Source organism: Cetorhinus maximus, chromosome 4 (genome assembly GCF_964194155.1).
Source record: "Cetorhinus maximus chromosome 4, sCetMax3.hap1.1, whole genome shotgun sequence".
NCBI classification, from domain to species: Eukaryota; Metazoa; Chordata; class Chondrichthyes; order Lamniformes; family Cetorhinidae; genus Cetorhinus; species Cetorhinus maximus.
This window is the reverse complement of record NC_135882.1, coordinates 30,284,645-30,301,515: the sequence shown is the minus strand read 5'-3', so window position 1 is coordinate 30,301,515 and position 16,871 is coordinate 30,284,645. Positions and strand designations below refer to the sequence as shown.

Genomic DNA, 16,871 nt, shown 5'->3' with positions numbered 1-16,871 from the left:
ATTAAACGTGTAGCTCAAAGAATGGTGTGGGATGAAAGGGTTTCAACCCATGGGGCACTGGCACCAGTACCAGGGAAAAAAGGGGTCATTCCATTGAGGCAGGCTGTACTTAAATCCGGCCAGGAGCAATGTCCTGATGAAGCATATAATTAGGACTTTAGACTAAGGGTGGTGGGGTGGTGGAAGGGGTCAGGTGAAGGGAGATTTAGAAATCTAAAGAGAAAGGTAGAGGCAATACAGCAGTGTAGCAATTTTGGTAAAGACAAGCAGAGTGGGATCAGGAATAGGGTTCATGCAAAAAAGTGACTAAAAAAATTAAAAGCTCTTTCTCTCAGTGCATGAAGCATTCGTAACAAGATGGATAAACTACTGTCACAAATAGAGATGAAAAGATGATTGTCATTGCAGAAACTTGGTTGCAAGGTGACCGAAGTTGGGACATAAATATTCTGCAGTGCACAACATTACGAAAAGACAGGCAGAATGGAAAAGCAGGAGTAGCCGCCCTGATAATAAAGGATGATATTAGGACAGTCGTGAGAAAGAGGGGTGGAGTTTAGGGACAAGGTTCAGAAAACATTGGTGTGAGTAGCTTATAGGCTCCTTAACAGTAATTATACCATTGGACAGAGCATTAAGCGCGAAAGAACTAGAGCTTTGTAACAAAGGCAATGTAATAATTGTGGACGACTTTAATTTTCACATAGACTGGACAAATCAAATTGGCAAAAGTAGTCTGAAAGATGAGTTTGTAGATTGCTTTTGGACAGTTTCCTGGAACACTGGTCCAGATCTTGTAGTCAGTGGCAGAAAGGGTGCACCCGCCACTGCAATTTAAACTGCCCACTTACTATTTTACACTGGATCCTTTACACCTTCTGGTCCTGGCTCTAGTTTGAATCCAGCGACAAGCAGAGTTGGGAGGCCAAATGGCAAGTGTAATTCCAATGAAGACATGCTCATTTATCCTCATCATGAACTGAAGATACACCCCTTTAGGTCTGTCTTCAGTTCATTGACTTCCACTGTTTTAAATGGAGCTGTCAACCCAACACTCCAAAACCTCCCCCACCAATAATATTCACCCCCTCCATTTTCTGTGACAATGATCACCCTCTCTCCTCCCCCAACAACGTCCATCCCAGAGATGGAATAAAGCTGCTGGTGAAACTGACTTGGGGGCCAAATCAGTTGAGTGGGAAAATTGACAGATCCTACACCAGAGGCAGAGTTAGAAAGACTATGAGACTATACATGGTGTCACATTTGTGCATGGAGTGATGCGGATACGTGTAATTTCATGAGATAGTCTTTGTTGTGTCCTCTATTCCATGTGTAACTTATAGTTCGTACAAACCATAATTTGCCTGTTAATTCATGTTTAATTTACTGATTCTGATACATGTTAAATTAGGAAACAAAAACTGAAATCTTATTGCTAATTTCTTCATTTTGGGGTCACAGAATCACAGAGTGCAGAAGAGGCCCTTCGGCCCATCGAGTCTGCACCAACAAATGAGAAACACCTGACCTACCTACCTAATCCCATTTACCAGCACTTGGCCCATAGCCTTGAATGTTATGACGTGCCAAGTGCTCATCCAGGTACTTTTTAAAGGATGTGAGGCAACCCGCCTCCACTACCCTCCCAGGCAGCACATTCCAGACCGTCACCACCCTCTGGGTAAAAATGTTTTTCCTCACATCCCCCCTAAACCTCCTGCCCCTCACCTTGAACTTATGTCCCCTCGTGACTGACCCTTCAACTAAGGGGAACAGCTGTTCCCTATCCACCCTGTCCATTCCCCTCATAATCTTGTACACCTCGATCAGGTCGCCCCTCAGTCTTCTCTGCTCCAATGAAAACAACCCAAGTCTATCCAACCTCTCTTCATAAATTAAATGTTTCATCCCAGGCAACACCCTGGTGAATCTCCTCTACACGCCCTCCAGCGCAATCACATCCTTCCTATAATGTGGCGAACAGAACTGCACATAGTACTCCAGCTGTGGCCTCACCAAGGTTCTATACAACTCCAACATGACCTCCCTACTTTTGTAATCTATGCCTCGATTGTGTCACTCCTACGTGTGTCTCTGTGTCTATGTCACTCCATAAATTTGATTATTTTAGTTCATGGTTTCTTCACAGGGTCGTAACAATACATTTAATTTTATACGCCCGTGTTTAATTTGAAATTTGCCACTGTACCAACAAAATGTACATTTTGGGGCACAGGAAACAGTGTGTGAGCAATATGAAATATGGCATGGTAAAAGTATCATGTTTGGAATAGGCAGGTAACTTAGGATCATAGACTCCTAATAGATTGCACCACTGAAGTCTTCCTCATATTATGTCTGAGTCTGTTGCAGACTAAATGATAGAGATTGATTGCAAGGGTTAGTCAACAACTCAGTTGTTGTGTAACATGTAACTACGAAGGTGGTAAGAAAGTAGCTAGACCTAGATCTTTTATCGCCTAGCAAATCTTAGGATGGGGAGGTGGTGACATAGTGGGTATTGCCACTGGGCTAGTGATTCAGATACCCAGGGTAGTGCTCTGAGGACCTGGGTTTGAATCCTGCCACAGCAGATGGTGGAATTTGAATGCAATAAAAATCTGGAATTAAAGTCTAATGATGACCACAAAACCATTGCCGATTGTTGTAAAAACTCATCTCATTCACTAATGTCCTTTAAGGATGGAAATCTGCTGTCCTTACCTGGTCTGGCCTACATGTGACTCCAGACCCACAGCCATGTGGATGACTTGGGCAATTAGGGATGGGCAATTAGCCAGCGATGCCCACATCCCATGAATTAATTTTTTTAAAAGGTACACAGTCATAAATTCAACTTGAGTTTGATGGAAATTAGGTTATTCACCCTACTATTTAGAGAAAAACTTATGTGTACAAATACCCAAAATAGGGATAAAAATCCATTAAATTATATTTTAAATAAATGTAAATCTTAAAAGAAAATAATACCTTTGCCAGAGACAGTCGAATAGTGAAAGCTTCCACACTAATACACAGTTGGGTCTCTGAGACATTCAACTCCATAACTGTAATTAAGAAGTACATTTTACCACTGATTAAATTAGTATTATAATTCTTTAAGCAATTAACTCTTGAAAATGTTTGATACTTGTTAAATTAGCACTGGTGATGGTGACCTTATTTTTAAAAAAATGTAATCTCTTTTACAAATATATTGAGTTACAATTGTTACAAATCAGTAATTTACTGAACTCATCACTGACAAAAGTTAGTAATTGAATTCAAAGGACAATCCACCTCTGTAAAAGTTTCGAGTGTGTCAAAAGTACAATGAAAATACAAAAAAAATGTATTTTTTGAACATGAGCAGGAAACCTACAGGCTTCTGATAATCTGAGAACTTTTCACCACAATGTAAGCCAAACGCCAGCTGACCTCAGGACTCATTTAGACCACTCCTCACAGGGAGTACCTGAGTGGGTTTAAAAGCTTACACTGGGTTAGGAGCCAAATATTACAACCATTCTCCAGAAACATGCCACAACATGAGAATCAACCTTAATTTAGAACCTGCACCCTGATAATGCTGAAGATTGCTGGAATTACAGAAGAACTTTAAAGCCATTTTATTTTGTCTTGCACTGGGGTAGAACTGGATCTGACACTGACATCCTAACGACATATGAAACATTTTGCTTCCAAACTCATTAATATGTTCTGGGTGCCTTGAAGGAATGGGACTCTGAATAGGCATTCAATTGTTTACAACTTTAATGGAGGACAAGACAGAGGAAATGAGAGTTAGGCAATATATTACAAGGATATATTTTACAAGCTATTATCCCCACCTTACACCCAGAGAAAGAACTAGGTCACATAGGTCTTACAAAGATCTGTGTGAGAAGTGTGCACATTAACAAAGAGGCAATAACAGCTGTGGCAACAACTATGCAGAGAGCCAAGGCCATGGTTTGTCAACCATGACATCTCTGCCTGTGACAATGAAAGTGAGGACCACACTTAATTTTTATGCCAGAGGTTAATTTCAAGCAGCCATGGGAAGTCTGTGTAACATCTGCAAGACTACACTGACAGACAGCAATTGATCACGTGCATTTGTCAGGTGACCTTTAGGACAATTGAAGATTTCACTGAGGTTATCATGACAGCAAGGCAACAGTTAGAAAGGCCAGTCAATTTTATCATGTAATTGGGTTCTTCAAAGTGCAGGATGCAACAGATATCATACATGTAGCATTGCAAGCTCCTACCAATAACTCCCTCCAATCTTCTTGATATAAAGGGGTATCATTCGGAGAATATCCAGATTGTATCTGACGATACGCAAAGAATCCTTCATGTCAATGCTAGAAATTCCCATTCATTCAGCTTTAGGAATGCTGCAATCTTCCGCTCTTCAAACATGATCAAGTGAATGAATCATTTGTGAGTAAAAATCATATCCCTTGCTGCCATGAATAATGACTACTTCTAAGAAATACAAGAACAGCAACTAAGGAACACTAAAATGAGTTGTCATTGAAAGAACAGTAGCAATTCTAAACGCATGCTTTTATTGTCTTGGCAGATTAAATGGTGCTCTACAATATGCTCCAGAACATGTATCTATCATTAATGTACCTTGCTGTGCCCTGCACAAAATCACTATCCAAAAGGTTCTGGAAACGGATATTCCTGCGGAATACGTTCAAGCTTCTTTGGAGACAGAACATGTCACTAAGCATCAGAAGGCAGTCACTTAAAAGTCACAGTCACAGCTGCAAGGGACATCAGAATTCAACTTATCGATGAAATATTCTCATTTTTGTAACAGCCTCCTTTTGTCACCAGTGCCATTAGCCCTTATTCCCTTGATTCCACATAAATTACAATTGCTTCAATAGAGCACCCAGCCCAGAACATAACATCAAACCACTTTTGCAATTCATGTCCAAGTAAGTTTACAAAGAATGAATGAATAACTGAGCACATTCTCTTACAAGAAATGGGATCAGAAGTAGGCCATTCGGCCCTTGAGCCTACTCCACCATTCATTAAGATCATGGCTGATCTGTTTTTTTTTCAATTCCACATTCCCATTTACCCCCAATAACCTTTGATTCCCTTGTCTAACAAGAATATAACTACTTCCGCCTTAAAAATATTCAATGACCCCGCCTCCACTGCCTTCTGAGGCAGAGAGTTCCAAAGTCACACAAGCCTCAGAGAGAAAAGAATTTCTCCTCATCTCTATCCTAAAAGGGCAGCCCCTAGTTTTAAAACAGTGGCACCTAGTTCTGGACTCACTCATAAGGGGAAACATCCTTCCAATCCTTTCAATACCATTCAGGATCTTATATACTTCAATCAAGTCACTCCTCACTCTTCTAAACTCCAGTGGAAACAAGCCCAGTCTGTCTAACCTTTCCTAATAAGACAACCCGTTCATTCCATGTATCAATCTAGCAAGCCTTCTCTGAACCGCCTCCAATGCAGTTACACCCTTCCTTAAATAAGGAGACCAAAACTGCACACAATATCTGAGATGTGGTCTCACCAATACCCTGTATAACTGAAGCATAACATCCTTAGTTTTATAAAAGCAAAAAACTGTGGATGCTGGAAATCTGAAACAAAAACAGAAAATGCTGGAAAACCTCAGCAGGTCCAACAGCATCTGTGGAGATGAAAACAGAGTTAACGTTTCGAGTCTGTATGACTCTTCTTTGGAGCTAATGTTTAACTCTGAAGAGGAGTCAGATGGACTTGAAACGTTAACTCTGTTTCTTTCTCCACAGATGCTGCCAGACCTGCTGAATTTTTTTCTAGCATTTTCTGTTTTTATTACCTTCCTACCTATCTTTATGTCATATGCAAATTTAGCTATCATGCTTCAACTCCCCTCAAATAAGTAATTGACATCAATTGTAAAAAGTTGAGGCCCTAGCACAGATCCCTGCGGGACTCCAGTTGTCACATCCTGCCTATCAGAAAAAGACCCATTTATGCATACTCTCTGTTTTCTGCCAGCCAGCCAATCTTCTATGCATGCTAATACCCCCTATACCATGAGCTTTTATCTTACACAATAACCTTATCAAATGCCTTCTGGAAATCCAAGTACAGGTTCCCCTTTATCCACAATGCATGTTACTCCTTCAAAGAACTCCAATAAATTGGTTAAACATGGTTTCCCTTTCATAAAACCATGCTGACTCTTCCCGATTACCTTGAGTTTCTCTAAGTGCCCAGCTATAACCTCATTAATGACCGATTCTAATACCTTCCCCATGACTGACGTCAAGCTAATTTCCTGTTTCCTGCCTCCCTCCCTTCTTGAATAGAGGGGTTATGTTTGCTACTTTTCAGTCTGATGGGAATTTTGCAAAATTAACATCAATGCATCTACTATCTCACTAGCCATATCTTTTAAGATCCTAGGATGAAGACATAGGACCCAGAGACAGCTCCATCAGTTTGATCAGTACCACTTCCCTGGTGATTGTAATTTCACCAAGTTCTCCTCTCCCTTCCATCTCCTGATTTACAGCTGTTACTGGAATGTTTTTTGTATCCTCTATGGTGAAGAAAGAAGCAAAATATTTGTTCATTTCATCTGCCATTTCCTTATAATCTACTATTAGCTCCCCATTGTCACTCTTTAGAAGACCAACACTTATGTTACTTACTCTTTTCCTTTTTAAATATCTGTAGAAACTCTTGCTATCCATTTTTACATTTCTAGCTAGCTTCCTCTCATACTCTAATTTCTTTCTCCTGATTAACCTTTTAGTTATTCTCTGCCGTTCTTTGTATTCTGACCAATCATCTGACCTGCCACTCATCTTTGTGCAGTTATATGCTTTTTCCTTAAGTTTGATGCTTTCCTTAACTTCTTTAGTTAACCACAGAAGGTCGGTCCTCCCTTTAGAATTTTTCTTTATTGTAGGAATATTCTGAAATATCCCCTTAAATATGTCACAGCTTTTCTATTGATCTATCCCCTAGCCTAGTATCCCAGTTCACTTCAGCTAGCTCAGCTTTCATGCCCACATAGCTGCCCTTATTTAATTTTAAAATACTAGTCTTTAGACCCACTCTTCCCCCTTTCAAACTGGACGTAAAATTCAATCTTATTGTGCTCGCTGCTACCTAGGGGTGCCTTCACCCTGAGGTCATTAATTAATCCTGTCACATTACACAACACCAAGTCTAATATAACCTGGAACAAAAACAAAAATACCTGGAAAAACTCAGCAGGTCTGACAGCATCTGCGGAGAGGGATACATTTGATATGATATAACCTGCTCTCTTGTTGGTTCCAGAGCGTGCTGCCCCAAGAAACTATTGCAAAAGTATTCTATGAATGCCTCATTCAGGCTACTACTACCAATCTGATTTTTCCAGTTCATTTTGATTAAAATTGCCGTCCCTTTATCACAAGCACCCAATATTTCTTCTTGTATACTTTGTCCAAAATTGTGATTACTGTTAGGGGACCTATCGGTCGCTCCCACTAATGACTTCTTTCCCCTACTATTCCTCTTCTCCACCCAAACCGATTCTACATCCTGATCTCGTGAACCAAGGTCATCTCTAACTATTGCACCAATGCCATCCTTGATCAACAGTGCTACCCCTCCACCTTTATCTAGCTTCCTATTCTTCTTGAATGTCATATAACCCTTTGTCTTTTTGTAATCTTTGTAACATCTAGTCTTGACTATTGGTATATTCTTAGATTTTATCTCTTTGCCCCTTCCTGCTATTTTATGACCCTCATTTCCCATATTACTGTTATGGTCTCCTGCCTTGAATCTACCTCTTGATTTGCCACATCCTCCCAAGCTTGATCCCTCACCACCCACACACCCTCCACCCTCCCTTGTTTAGTTTAAAGCCCTCTCTACTTCACTAGTTATGCGATTCGCAAGAACACTTGTCCCAGCATGGTTCAGGTATAGACTGTCCCAACGATACAACTCCCACTTTCCCCAGTACTGGTGCCAGTGCCCAACAAACTGGAACCCATTTCTCCCATACCAGTCTTTGAGCCACGCATTCATCTCTCTAATCTTATTTGTCCTATGCCAATTTGCACATGGCTCGGGTAATAATTCAGAGAACCTTTGAGGTTCTGCTTCTTAATTTGGTGCCTAGCTTCTCATACTGATTGTGCAGATCCTCCTTCCTTGTCCTGCCTATGTCGTTGGTATCTACATGGACCACGACAATTGATCCTCCCCCTCCTACTGCAAGTTCCTCTCCAGCCCTGAGCAGATGTCCTAAATCTTGGCACTGGGCAGGCAACACAGCCTTCTGGATTCTCACTCTTTGCTGCAAAGAACAGTGTCAATCCCCCTCACTATAATGTCCCCAAACCACTACATTGCTCCCCTAGCTTGAACGGCTTCCTGTACCATGGTGCCATGGCCAGCCTGCTCATCCACCTTGCAGACCTCGCTTTTGTCCACACAGGTTGTGAGCACCTCAAACCTGTTTGACAATTGCAAAGTCTGAGGCTCCTCCACTACTGTCTGCTTGGTCCCATTACCTGCCTCACTCATGGTGACATCCTCCTGTGCCTCACTGATGACCAAAATAGACGGCCCTATTCTAAGAAGTGTGACCATCTTCTAGAACAAAGTGTCTAGGTATTTCTCCCCTTCCCTTATGTTGCACAGTGTCTGCAGTTTAGCTTCCAGATCTAGAGTTCCTCTGGCTGCTTAAACATTCTGCAGATGTGTTTGTCCTGGATCGCCTTGATGTCCAAAAATACCCACATTCCACAGCTGCAACATAACACTTGTCCTGCCATTGTTACTTGTGTTATTTAGTTAAGTGAGGAAGTAAATTAAGTCCATTAACATAGAATATTTCCTATGTATACCACACCTCATTTCCCCCATGCACTGAATTCCCAGGTGAATCTAATTTGCTACTCACTCAGTCTTCGTCTCACTCCGGCATTGTCGCCTGTCTCCCCTTACGGGATTTGAAAAACCTGTCTCTTTTATAGACCCTCTGATGATTCACTTGCTAGTTTAGATTCCTGTTACAGTAATTAACAATACTTGATCCAACTGCTTTCAGGTGATTGACAGATAACTGCCACTCCAAGCAGTTCTCTACTTAACAAGCTAACCATAACTTACTTGAAGGTTAGTATTAAGTCAGATGTTGATTCTTAGCTTAAACCTGAAAAGGACTTACCAGAACTTATCATGTGAACCTAATTCACTACTCTCTCAGTCTCGGTCTCACACTGGTATAGTTGCCTGTCTCCCCACGCTCCCCTTACTGATTATTGCATGCAAGAGGAATATTCTATGATGTTCCATAAATGATGGCTGCAGACGCCAAAGAGACCTAATAATGTCCCGATATTGTCAGGGCAGGATACATAGGCAGAGGAGCAGAGGTTCAGATGGGATACCTGGAAGTCCAGGTTTTCCCCACATGCTGTGAAGTTTTAATTCTTTTTTATTACAGAATCCCTGCCCGGAAGTCAGTGTGATTGACCAGCTTGGCTTCCAGTTTGGTGGAGAGTACTCTGAAGCAGGACGTAGCCACAATTAGAACCATAGAACCATAGGAAAATTACAACACAGGAGGCCATTCAGCCCATTGTACCTGCACCTGCTGAAAAAGGAAAAAATAAAAAAAACAGCTGCCTATTCTAATCCCGCCTTCTAGCATACAGTCCAAAGCCTTGTAGGTTACAACACTTCAGGTGCAGATCCAGGTACCATTTAAATGAGTTGAGGGTTTCTGCCTTTACCACCAAACCAGGCAGTGAATTCCAAACACCCACCACCCTCTGGGTGAAGAGGTTTTTCCTCATGTTCCCCCTAATCCTTTTACCAATTACCTTAAATCTGTGTATCCTGGTAATTGACCTCTCTGCTAGGGGAAACAGGCATCCCTGTCTACTCTATCCACGCCTCTCATAATCTTGTACACCTCAATCAGCCTCCTCAGTTCCGAGGAAAACAACAGTTAGAGAGCCTCAAGCTGCCAGTGGGAGCAGGGAGGGGCAATCGAACACCAACCCCAGAGGGAAGGTGTTCACTCACAGGGGAGTGTGGTGTTCTATCCCTGATCCTAGGCAGAGGTCTGATTCCCAATCCCTGAGAGGAGTCGTGGAGGGTGGCGATGGGGTCTTTGCAAAGAGCAGGTGGGATTCAGATCCAAGGGAAGTAGGTAAGCTTGGTGGGCCAGGCAACTTAGTAGCACTGTTGCTCTTTAGGCCTCCAAACAGTGCTGCAAGGGAACTCACCTTCTCCCTGCAGCTGTCCTCATCTCCCTTGAGCTGCTGAGTTTCCTGATGCCTGGGAAACCCAGCTGGCCTGGGTTTTGCCGACAATGCAAGATAATTCTGAAGCTTCAAGTTGCATTAAAATATTTAAATTGCCAATCCACCTCCTGGGAGCAGGATGACTGTGCTCCTCCTCACCCTCACCTCACCTCACCTCTGTTAATTCCAGAGATGGCCATGTCGGATGTAATTTGGGGTTGGTTTTGAGATTTTAAAAATTTATGGATCTCACCTATTGTAGATGTTGCCATATAAATCGACCTTTGAAGCTTCGAAAAATCCCTCCAAAAATGGGGGTTGATTTATATGCCGAGTATACAAGTCAGCTGCTGGCATGGTCACCACCCTCGTCATCTGCCATGCAGGGTTTGCTCTGTGTGGATGTATCTTAAAATCCCACGCATCTTCGTAACAGAACCCATATCATCTGCTTGATCCCTTGCACCCAGTTATAAGGTGCCTGTAAGTGTAACATCTATTTGTGGGGTAAAAAATTGGGCTGACCATTAATGCAAGTATAGATTGGCATGGCTGAAAAGGGGGGTTGATATATATACTGAATATATGAAAAAACATGATTTTTGGGGCTCAAAACAAGAGTTGTCTTATAGGCCAAGTCAACTTATAGTGATCTGTGGTAACCCCAATCCACCTATTTTGGGGGTTAAAATGACTCTTAAAGCTATTACAGCTAGCACACTCTCACAAATTGAGCTCAGAATTTGCATCCAAGTGTGATTTTATTCAAGCATCCATCTTTTTTAGGCGAGTACCCATGAGCTTGGGGCCCTGCTACTCTGAGGCCATAGACAGCCTTCCCTCTGCCTCTGCTAGGAAGATGACACATTCTCACCCACTGCACCATTTTCTTTGTGATATGTGAAACATCTGGTTCTACATAACTCACACTATTATTTCCCTCTCCCAGTGACAAAATCTGAGCTGTTACTGGGAACAAGAAAGCCTTGATGCAAGGAAGTGACAGGTATGGTAGCATCATGGTTATGGTTATGTTACTGAACCAGTTATATGGAGGCCTGGACGAATGATCCACTGGTTTGAATTTGAATTTCACCACAGCAGCTGGTGAATTTAATTTCAATAAATTAAATACATTTTGAATAAAAAGCTAATGCCAGTAACAGTGAAACTACTGAGCTGTTGTAAAAACCCATCTAGTTCACTCATGTCCTTTTCAGAAGGAAACCTGCTGTCCTTATCTGGCCTATATGTGATTCCAGACCCACAGCAATGTACTTGTCTCTTAAGTATCCTCTAAAATGGCCTAGCAAGCCACTCAGTTGTCTGATGGGCAATTAGGGATGGGCAATAAATGCTGGTCCTGCCAATACCACTCATATCCCATGAATGAATGAGAAAAAAGTGACATCAAGGAGTTGGGACACAGGTACATGGGGCAGGATTTTGCTCCGCAGAATCTTTTGTGGCCAGGTTCTCATCATCAAACTGAGAGGTTATCCTTGTCAAGAAAGAATGAACAGGCTAGGGCTCTTTTTTTTCTCGAAAATAGAAGACTAAGGAGTGACCTGATAGAAGTTTTATGTAAGGGTTCGGTAGGGTCAATGTAGAGAAGAGGGAGGTCTAAAGAATATCAGGTTCTATAAATAATTATATATTAAGCTGGCTATTTAATTCCAAGATAGAATGGAGCTGTGGGTCTTGAGGATAACCAATTAGCATTTTTAGCTGGATACAAGGCCCATGTGATTCATGTTTCCATGGGGATGGGCTTTAGGGAGGAAAAGTCAATAGAAAGTTTCTTAAGATATCCCTGAACCTTGCAGACAGGGCAGTCTGCAAGAATCTGAAAGAAATAGAGGAAGAGAGAGAAACCAGAGAGATAGAGGCAGCCATTCATGCATATGAAGCAGAGAAAATATTGCCTTTATTATTCACCACACAGAATGTGGGTGGGAGCTCCTACTCAGATTGAAGAGACCAAGTTTATGAGGATTTAAATGAGGCTGAAAGACTCGGTTAGAGGGAGTGTAATAATTATGGTTTTGTTAAATGTTGTACTGAACCTTTAAGAATAGTCATGTGATGTAAGATTACATGATCTGTGTAAACCAAATGTGTTAGCAAGCAGCACAGGCTACCTCCACAGTTAGTGTGCAGATTAGAGATGGAGTTGAATGTAAAGTTGCTGCTGGTTGTACTGTAAATAAGCCTAATGTTTCCACTTAGAAAGTTGTCTGCAGATCAACTCTAATACAAATAGGCAACTAGGCCACTACGCAATAGGGAGGAATCTCCAGGGTAACCTTCAACATGAAAGTCAGTTCTGGTTTTAGAAGTTACCTGGCTGGGAAAGGTAAAAGGAAGCTGGTCATCAGGAGCAGAAAGTAACTTTGGACTGGTTCCAGGGGAATTAAGTGTCAACATAAGGAACAGCGTAAAGTAGAAACTTAGTGGGAGATTTTTGGTTGTTTTAAAAGTTAAATGGGTGAAACATTTCTATAGTTTAGAATATATGTTGCTGCTGAATAGGGTTTGGACAATGTTGCTTTTAGTTTATTTGTAACTGGAAAAGTCTTAAAACGTGAAATCTTGTCATGTGATACTTCCAGTCAGTCACTATAAATTCAATTATCTTTTTACAAGTTATTGGTCTCTACAGAGATTATAACAATACACTCGCCCAACTATCTTTACCACTGAAAGGAAAATCTGGCAGGGTATATAGTGTATGACCGATCAGCTACCACACCGATTTTACTCCCCCAACAAAGTTGAAAGCTCCACCCGGAGTGTTTCAAGTGCCATCTCCCGCCACTCAGTACGAGAGACACTTTTCTGAGATTTCTTTCCAAGAGCATACCTCTTCTCTTTTCTTGGATTAATTTCCATTACAAATATTTGCTCCACTGCCTCTTTCCAATTCCCTGCTCCCATATTTGGGTGCCTCTGACTGCTTCTCCACTTGAAACCATCCTTTAGGAATGGCACAAAGTTTCACTGGAGTCATTTATTACAACTACCTGAAAAGTCTGTCTTTCAAACCACTTTATACTTAAACCATTACTTCCCCAGCCTGCTGTGGCACATTTTCAAACCTGCTGTATATAGGGTGTTGCGCTCAACTATCAGCAATATATGTTCTAAGAAACCTTAAATGAGTTGACAGCATAGCTTAATGTAGCATCAGTTCCAAGATGATTGATGGGTAGAAATCCTGGTTCACTGGAGCAATATCAGGGCAAATGGCCATGTAGGATTGTGGGTCTAATTTATTTAGGTGTATAGGCTTCGACAAATTTGATTTTGCAAGCTTTGCATGAATACAAGATTTGAATTCATTGCAATGTTCAACACTATGCAATCTGAGATTAGTTTACAAATAATTTTTACTTGATCACAAATTTCAGCATCAACTATTTAACTCACCTACTGCATTCTGTTTTTCTGCTTTTCCCAAAAAGTCTTTCCCTTATTTAGAAAAAGAAACAATTATTGCAATAAAATATTCAAAGTGTTTTTTGTTGTCTATGTTTTACCGACAAATCACTAACATTACACATGCAATTTGCTTTTAATTACCACAGTGTTGTTCTAACATCATTTTTTCCACATATAAAAGTTACTTGACCAAAATGGTTTTGCTATGCTATTTTGGCTCTGTTAAATTTATTAGTCTGGTCTGCCTGAATGTCACAGACTCTGAAATAATAACTTGTTAAATTCCAATAGCTGCTTGAGAACAAAGATAGAGACCAAGCCTTGACCTCTCCAAACAAAGCTTTATTCTAATCACAGAAAACTCCACAGATCCATGGACGACTTATTTTCCTTTTTTGGTTTCTGGCAAATTCATACCTCTTGGTGTATTACTGACACCTACTGTATCAGGGGAAGAAGTGCACTGCAAATGACCCATGGTCTCTTTAACTGTTTTCTCTTTAACTCTTTCGAGTTATCAACAGTCACAGATTGTAACTCTTTCGAGCACATTCACAGTTCTTGGTTTCCGGGAGTGGGACATGAACCCACAACCTTCTGATTCAAAGGCGAGGGTGCTATGAACTGAGCCACAGCTGACACCTTGATTCTAAAGCAGGAGGAGACTTCCTTCGAGCCGGAATTGAACCTGCGACCTAAGGATAGCAGTTAGGACAGTCACTCTACAGTCCTCTGCTCTACCAGCTGAGCTATCGAAGGGGAGGCCCAAACATTACCCTAGGTCTTTGGTTTACTAGTCCAGCGACAATACCACTACACCATCGCCTCCTAGATTGGATCTGTTTTCTCTTTAGATGCACCAAGTACTTAGCTTGTTAACTTTCAATTACCACTTAAACACTCCTTGACAGTTAACTGTTTCCTTCCCTAACAGATTCCCCTCTTCTTAAAATGAAAGTAACCCTGAAGTATATTTAAAAAATGGATCTTCTTTTCCATAACACAAACATCAATATATTTTTTCATCATTCAACAAATCCTCCTTATTCCCCCTACTTAGAAAAAGAATAAAAAGAGAAAAGAAAAAACATTTATAGAAATGTCCACACAAAATAAAAATCCTTTTTGTCTTCTCACAGGAAAAGATGTTCCTCTTTAAGGATCTCCAATAACTTTTTGGAGTTTGCTCCTCTTTTCATGAAGCAGTCAGCAATAACACAGGTCTACTTGCGTGCCAAACAGCATAAGCAGCAAGTGATAGACAGGACTAAGCGATCCCACAACCAATGGATCAGATCTAAACTCCGCAGTCCTACCACATCCAGTCGTGAATGGTCGTGGACAATCAAACACCTCACTGGAGGAGGAGGCTCCACAAATATCCCCATCCTCAATGTTGTGGGAGCCCAGCACATCAGTTCAAAAGATAAGGCTGAAGCATTTGCAACAATCTTCAGCCGGAAGTGCCAAATGGATGATCTATCTCGGCCTCCTTCGGAGGTCCCCAGCATCACAGATGCCAGTCTTCAGCCAATTCAATTCATTCCATGTAATATCAAGAAACAGCTGAAGGTACTGAATAGTGCAAAGGCTATGGGACCTGACAATATTCCAGCAATAGTACTTGTTAGGGGGAAATAAAGGGATACAGCAAGAATTTATTGAAGGGAATCAATACTTAAAAAGCCAAGCAGGCAGAACCTGTCTGCGTAAGCAGTTAACAGTTAAAGGTCAGGCAGGACAGAGAGAAATCTAAACTTTGCACATTCTCAGGGCTTGTGAGTATCAGCAAGGCCATATTGGACGAAGAAGAATGTAAATATGATAGATTGGGAGTCAGACTGGAGTCTTAGGTTGGAAAACAACTAAGATTGAGCCTGTTTACAGCAGATAGGGAAAGAACAGATGGTCTTGTCTTATTTTAGGTACGAGGGAGGGTCTCTGCCTGGGTGAGAACAAAATAGGGACATCAGACTTGTCAGTTTAATGTAAACCTATATGTTGACAAGATCGAAATCTGGAAACTGTTCTTGTACATGACCAATAATGTATAAATATGATGAATACTTGTAGTTTAGCAGAGTACTGTCTCAAGCTGCATTGAGATGGTGCCCTCCTTGCAATTGCTCGAATAAACGATCGTAACCTGTACCTGAGTCTCCTGTGGTCAGTTCATCAAAGACACCACATCAGTACTCAAGACTTGTGTTCCAGAACTTGCCGTACTTCTAGCCAAGCTGTTTAAGGACAGTTACAATGCTGGCATCTAGCCGGCTATGTGGAAAATTGCCCAGATATGCCCTGTACACAAAAAGAAGGACAAGTACAACCCGGCCAGTTACCATCCCATCAGTCTACTCTCGATCATCAATAAAGTAAAGGAAGGGATCATCAACATTGCTATCAAGCGGCACTTGCACTTGCTTAACAATAACCTGCTCACTGACGCCCAGTTTGGGTTCCGCCAGGGCCACTCAGCTCCTGGCCTCATTATAGCCTTGGTTTAAACATGGACAAAAGAGCAGAACAAAAGAGGTTTTGGAGGAGTGACTGCCCTTGACATCAATGCCACGTTTGACTGAGTGTGGCATCAAGGAGCCCTAGCAAAACTAGAGTCAACAGGAATCAGAGGGAAAACTCTTCACTGGTTGGACTCATATCTAGCACAAAGGAAGATGGTTGTGGTTGTTGGAGGTCAGTCATTTCAGCTCCAGGACATCACTGCAGGAGTTCCTCAGAGTAGTGTCCTTGGCCCAAGCATCTTCAGCTGCTTCATCAATGAACTTCCTTCCATTATAGGCTCAGAAGTGGGGATGTTCGCTGATGATTGCACAATGTTCAGCACCATTTGTGACTCCTCAGATACTAAAGCAGTCCATGTCCAAATGCATTAAGACCTGGACAATATCCAGGCTTGCGCTGACAAGTGGAAAGTAACATTCGCGCCACACAAGTATCAGGCAATGGCCATCTCCAACAACAGAGAATCTAACAATCACCCCTTGACGTTCAATGGCATTACCATCACTGTATCACCCATTATCAACATCCTGGGGATTATCAGTGACCAGAAACAGAACTGGACTAGCCAGATAAATACTGTGACTACAGGAGCAGTTCAGAGGC

The 16,871-nt window shown here is 41.6% G+C and overlaps 1 protein-coding gene and 1 non-coding gene across 2 annotated transcripts in view; both read right to left on the bottom strand.

Moving 5' to 3' along the window:
- The window catches only part of c4h18orf63 (chromosome 4 C18orf63 homolog), a 66,664-nt gene that overhangs the window by 10,888 nt on the left and 38,905 nt on the right, over positions 1-16,871 (bottom strand). The window contains exons 4-5 of the mRNA XM_078539683.1: positions 13,734-13,775; positions 2,995-3,071 (exon numbers count right to left, since the gene is read on the bottom strand). Coding sequence (XP_078395809.1) covers positions 2,995-3,071; positions 13,734-13,775 — 119 coding nt within the window. The remainder of the gene's footprint in view (positions 1-2,994; positions 3,072-13,733; positions 13,776-16,871) is intronic.
- Positions 14,413-14,504, bottom strand: trnay-gua (transfer RNA tyrosine (anticodon GUA)). Its single transcript is given in 2 exon segments — positions 14,413-14,448; positions 14,468-14,504. It is a non-coding gene; the product is annotated as a tRNA-Tyr (tRNA).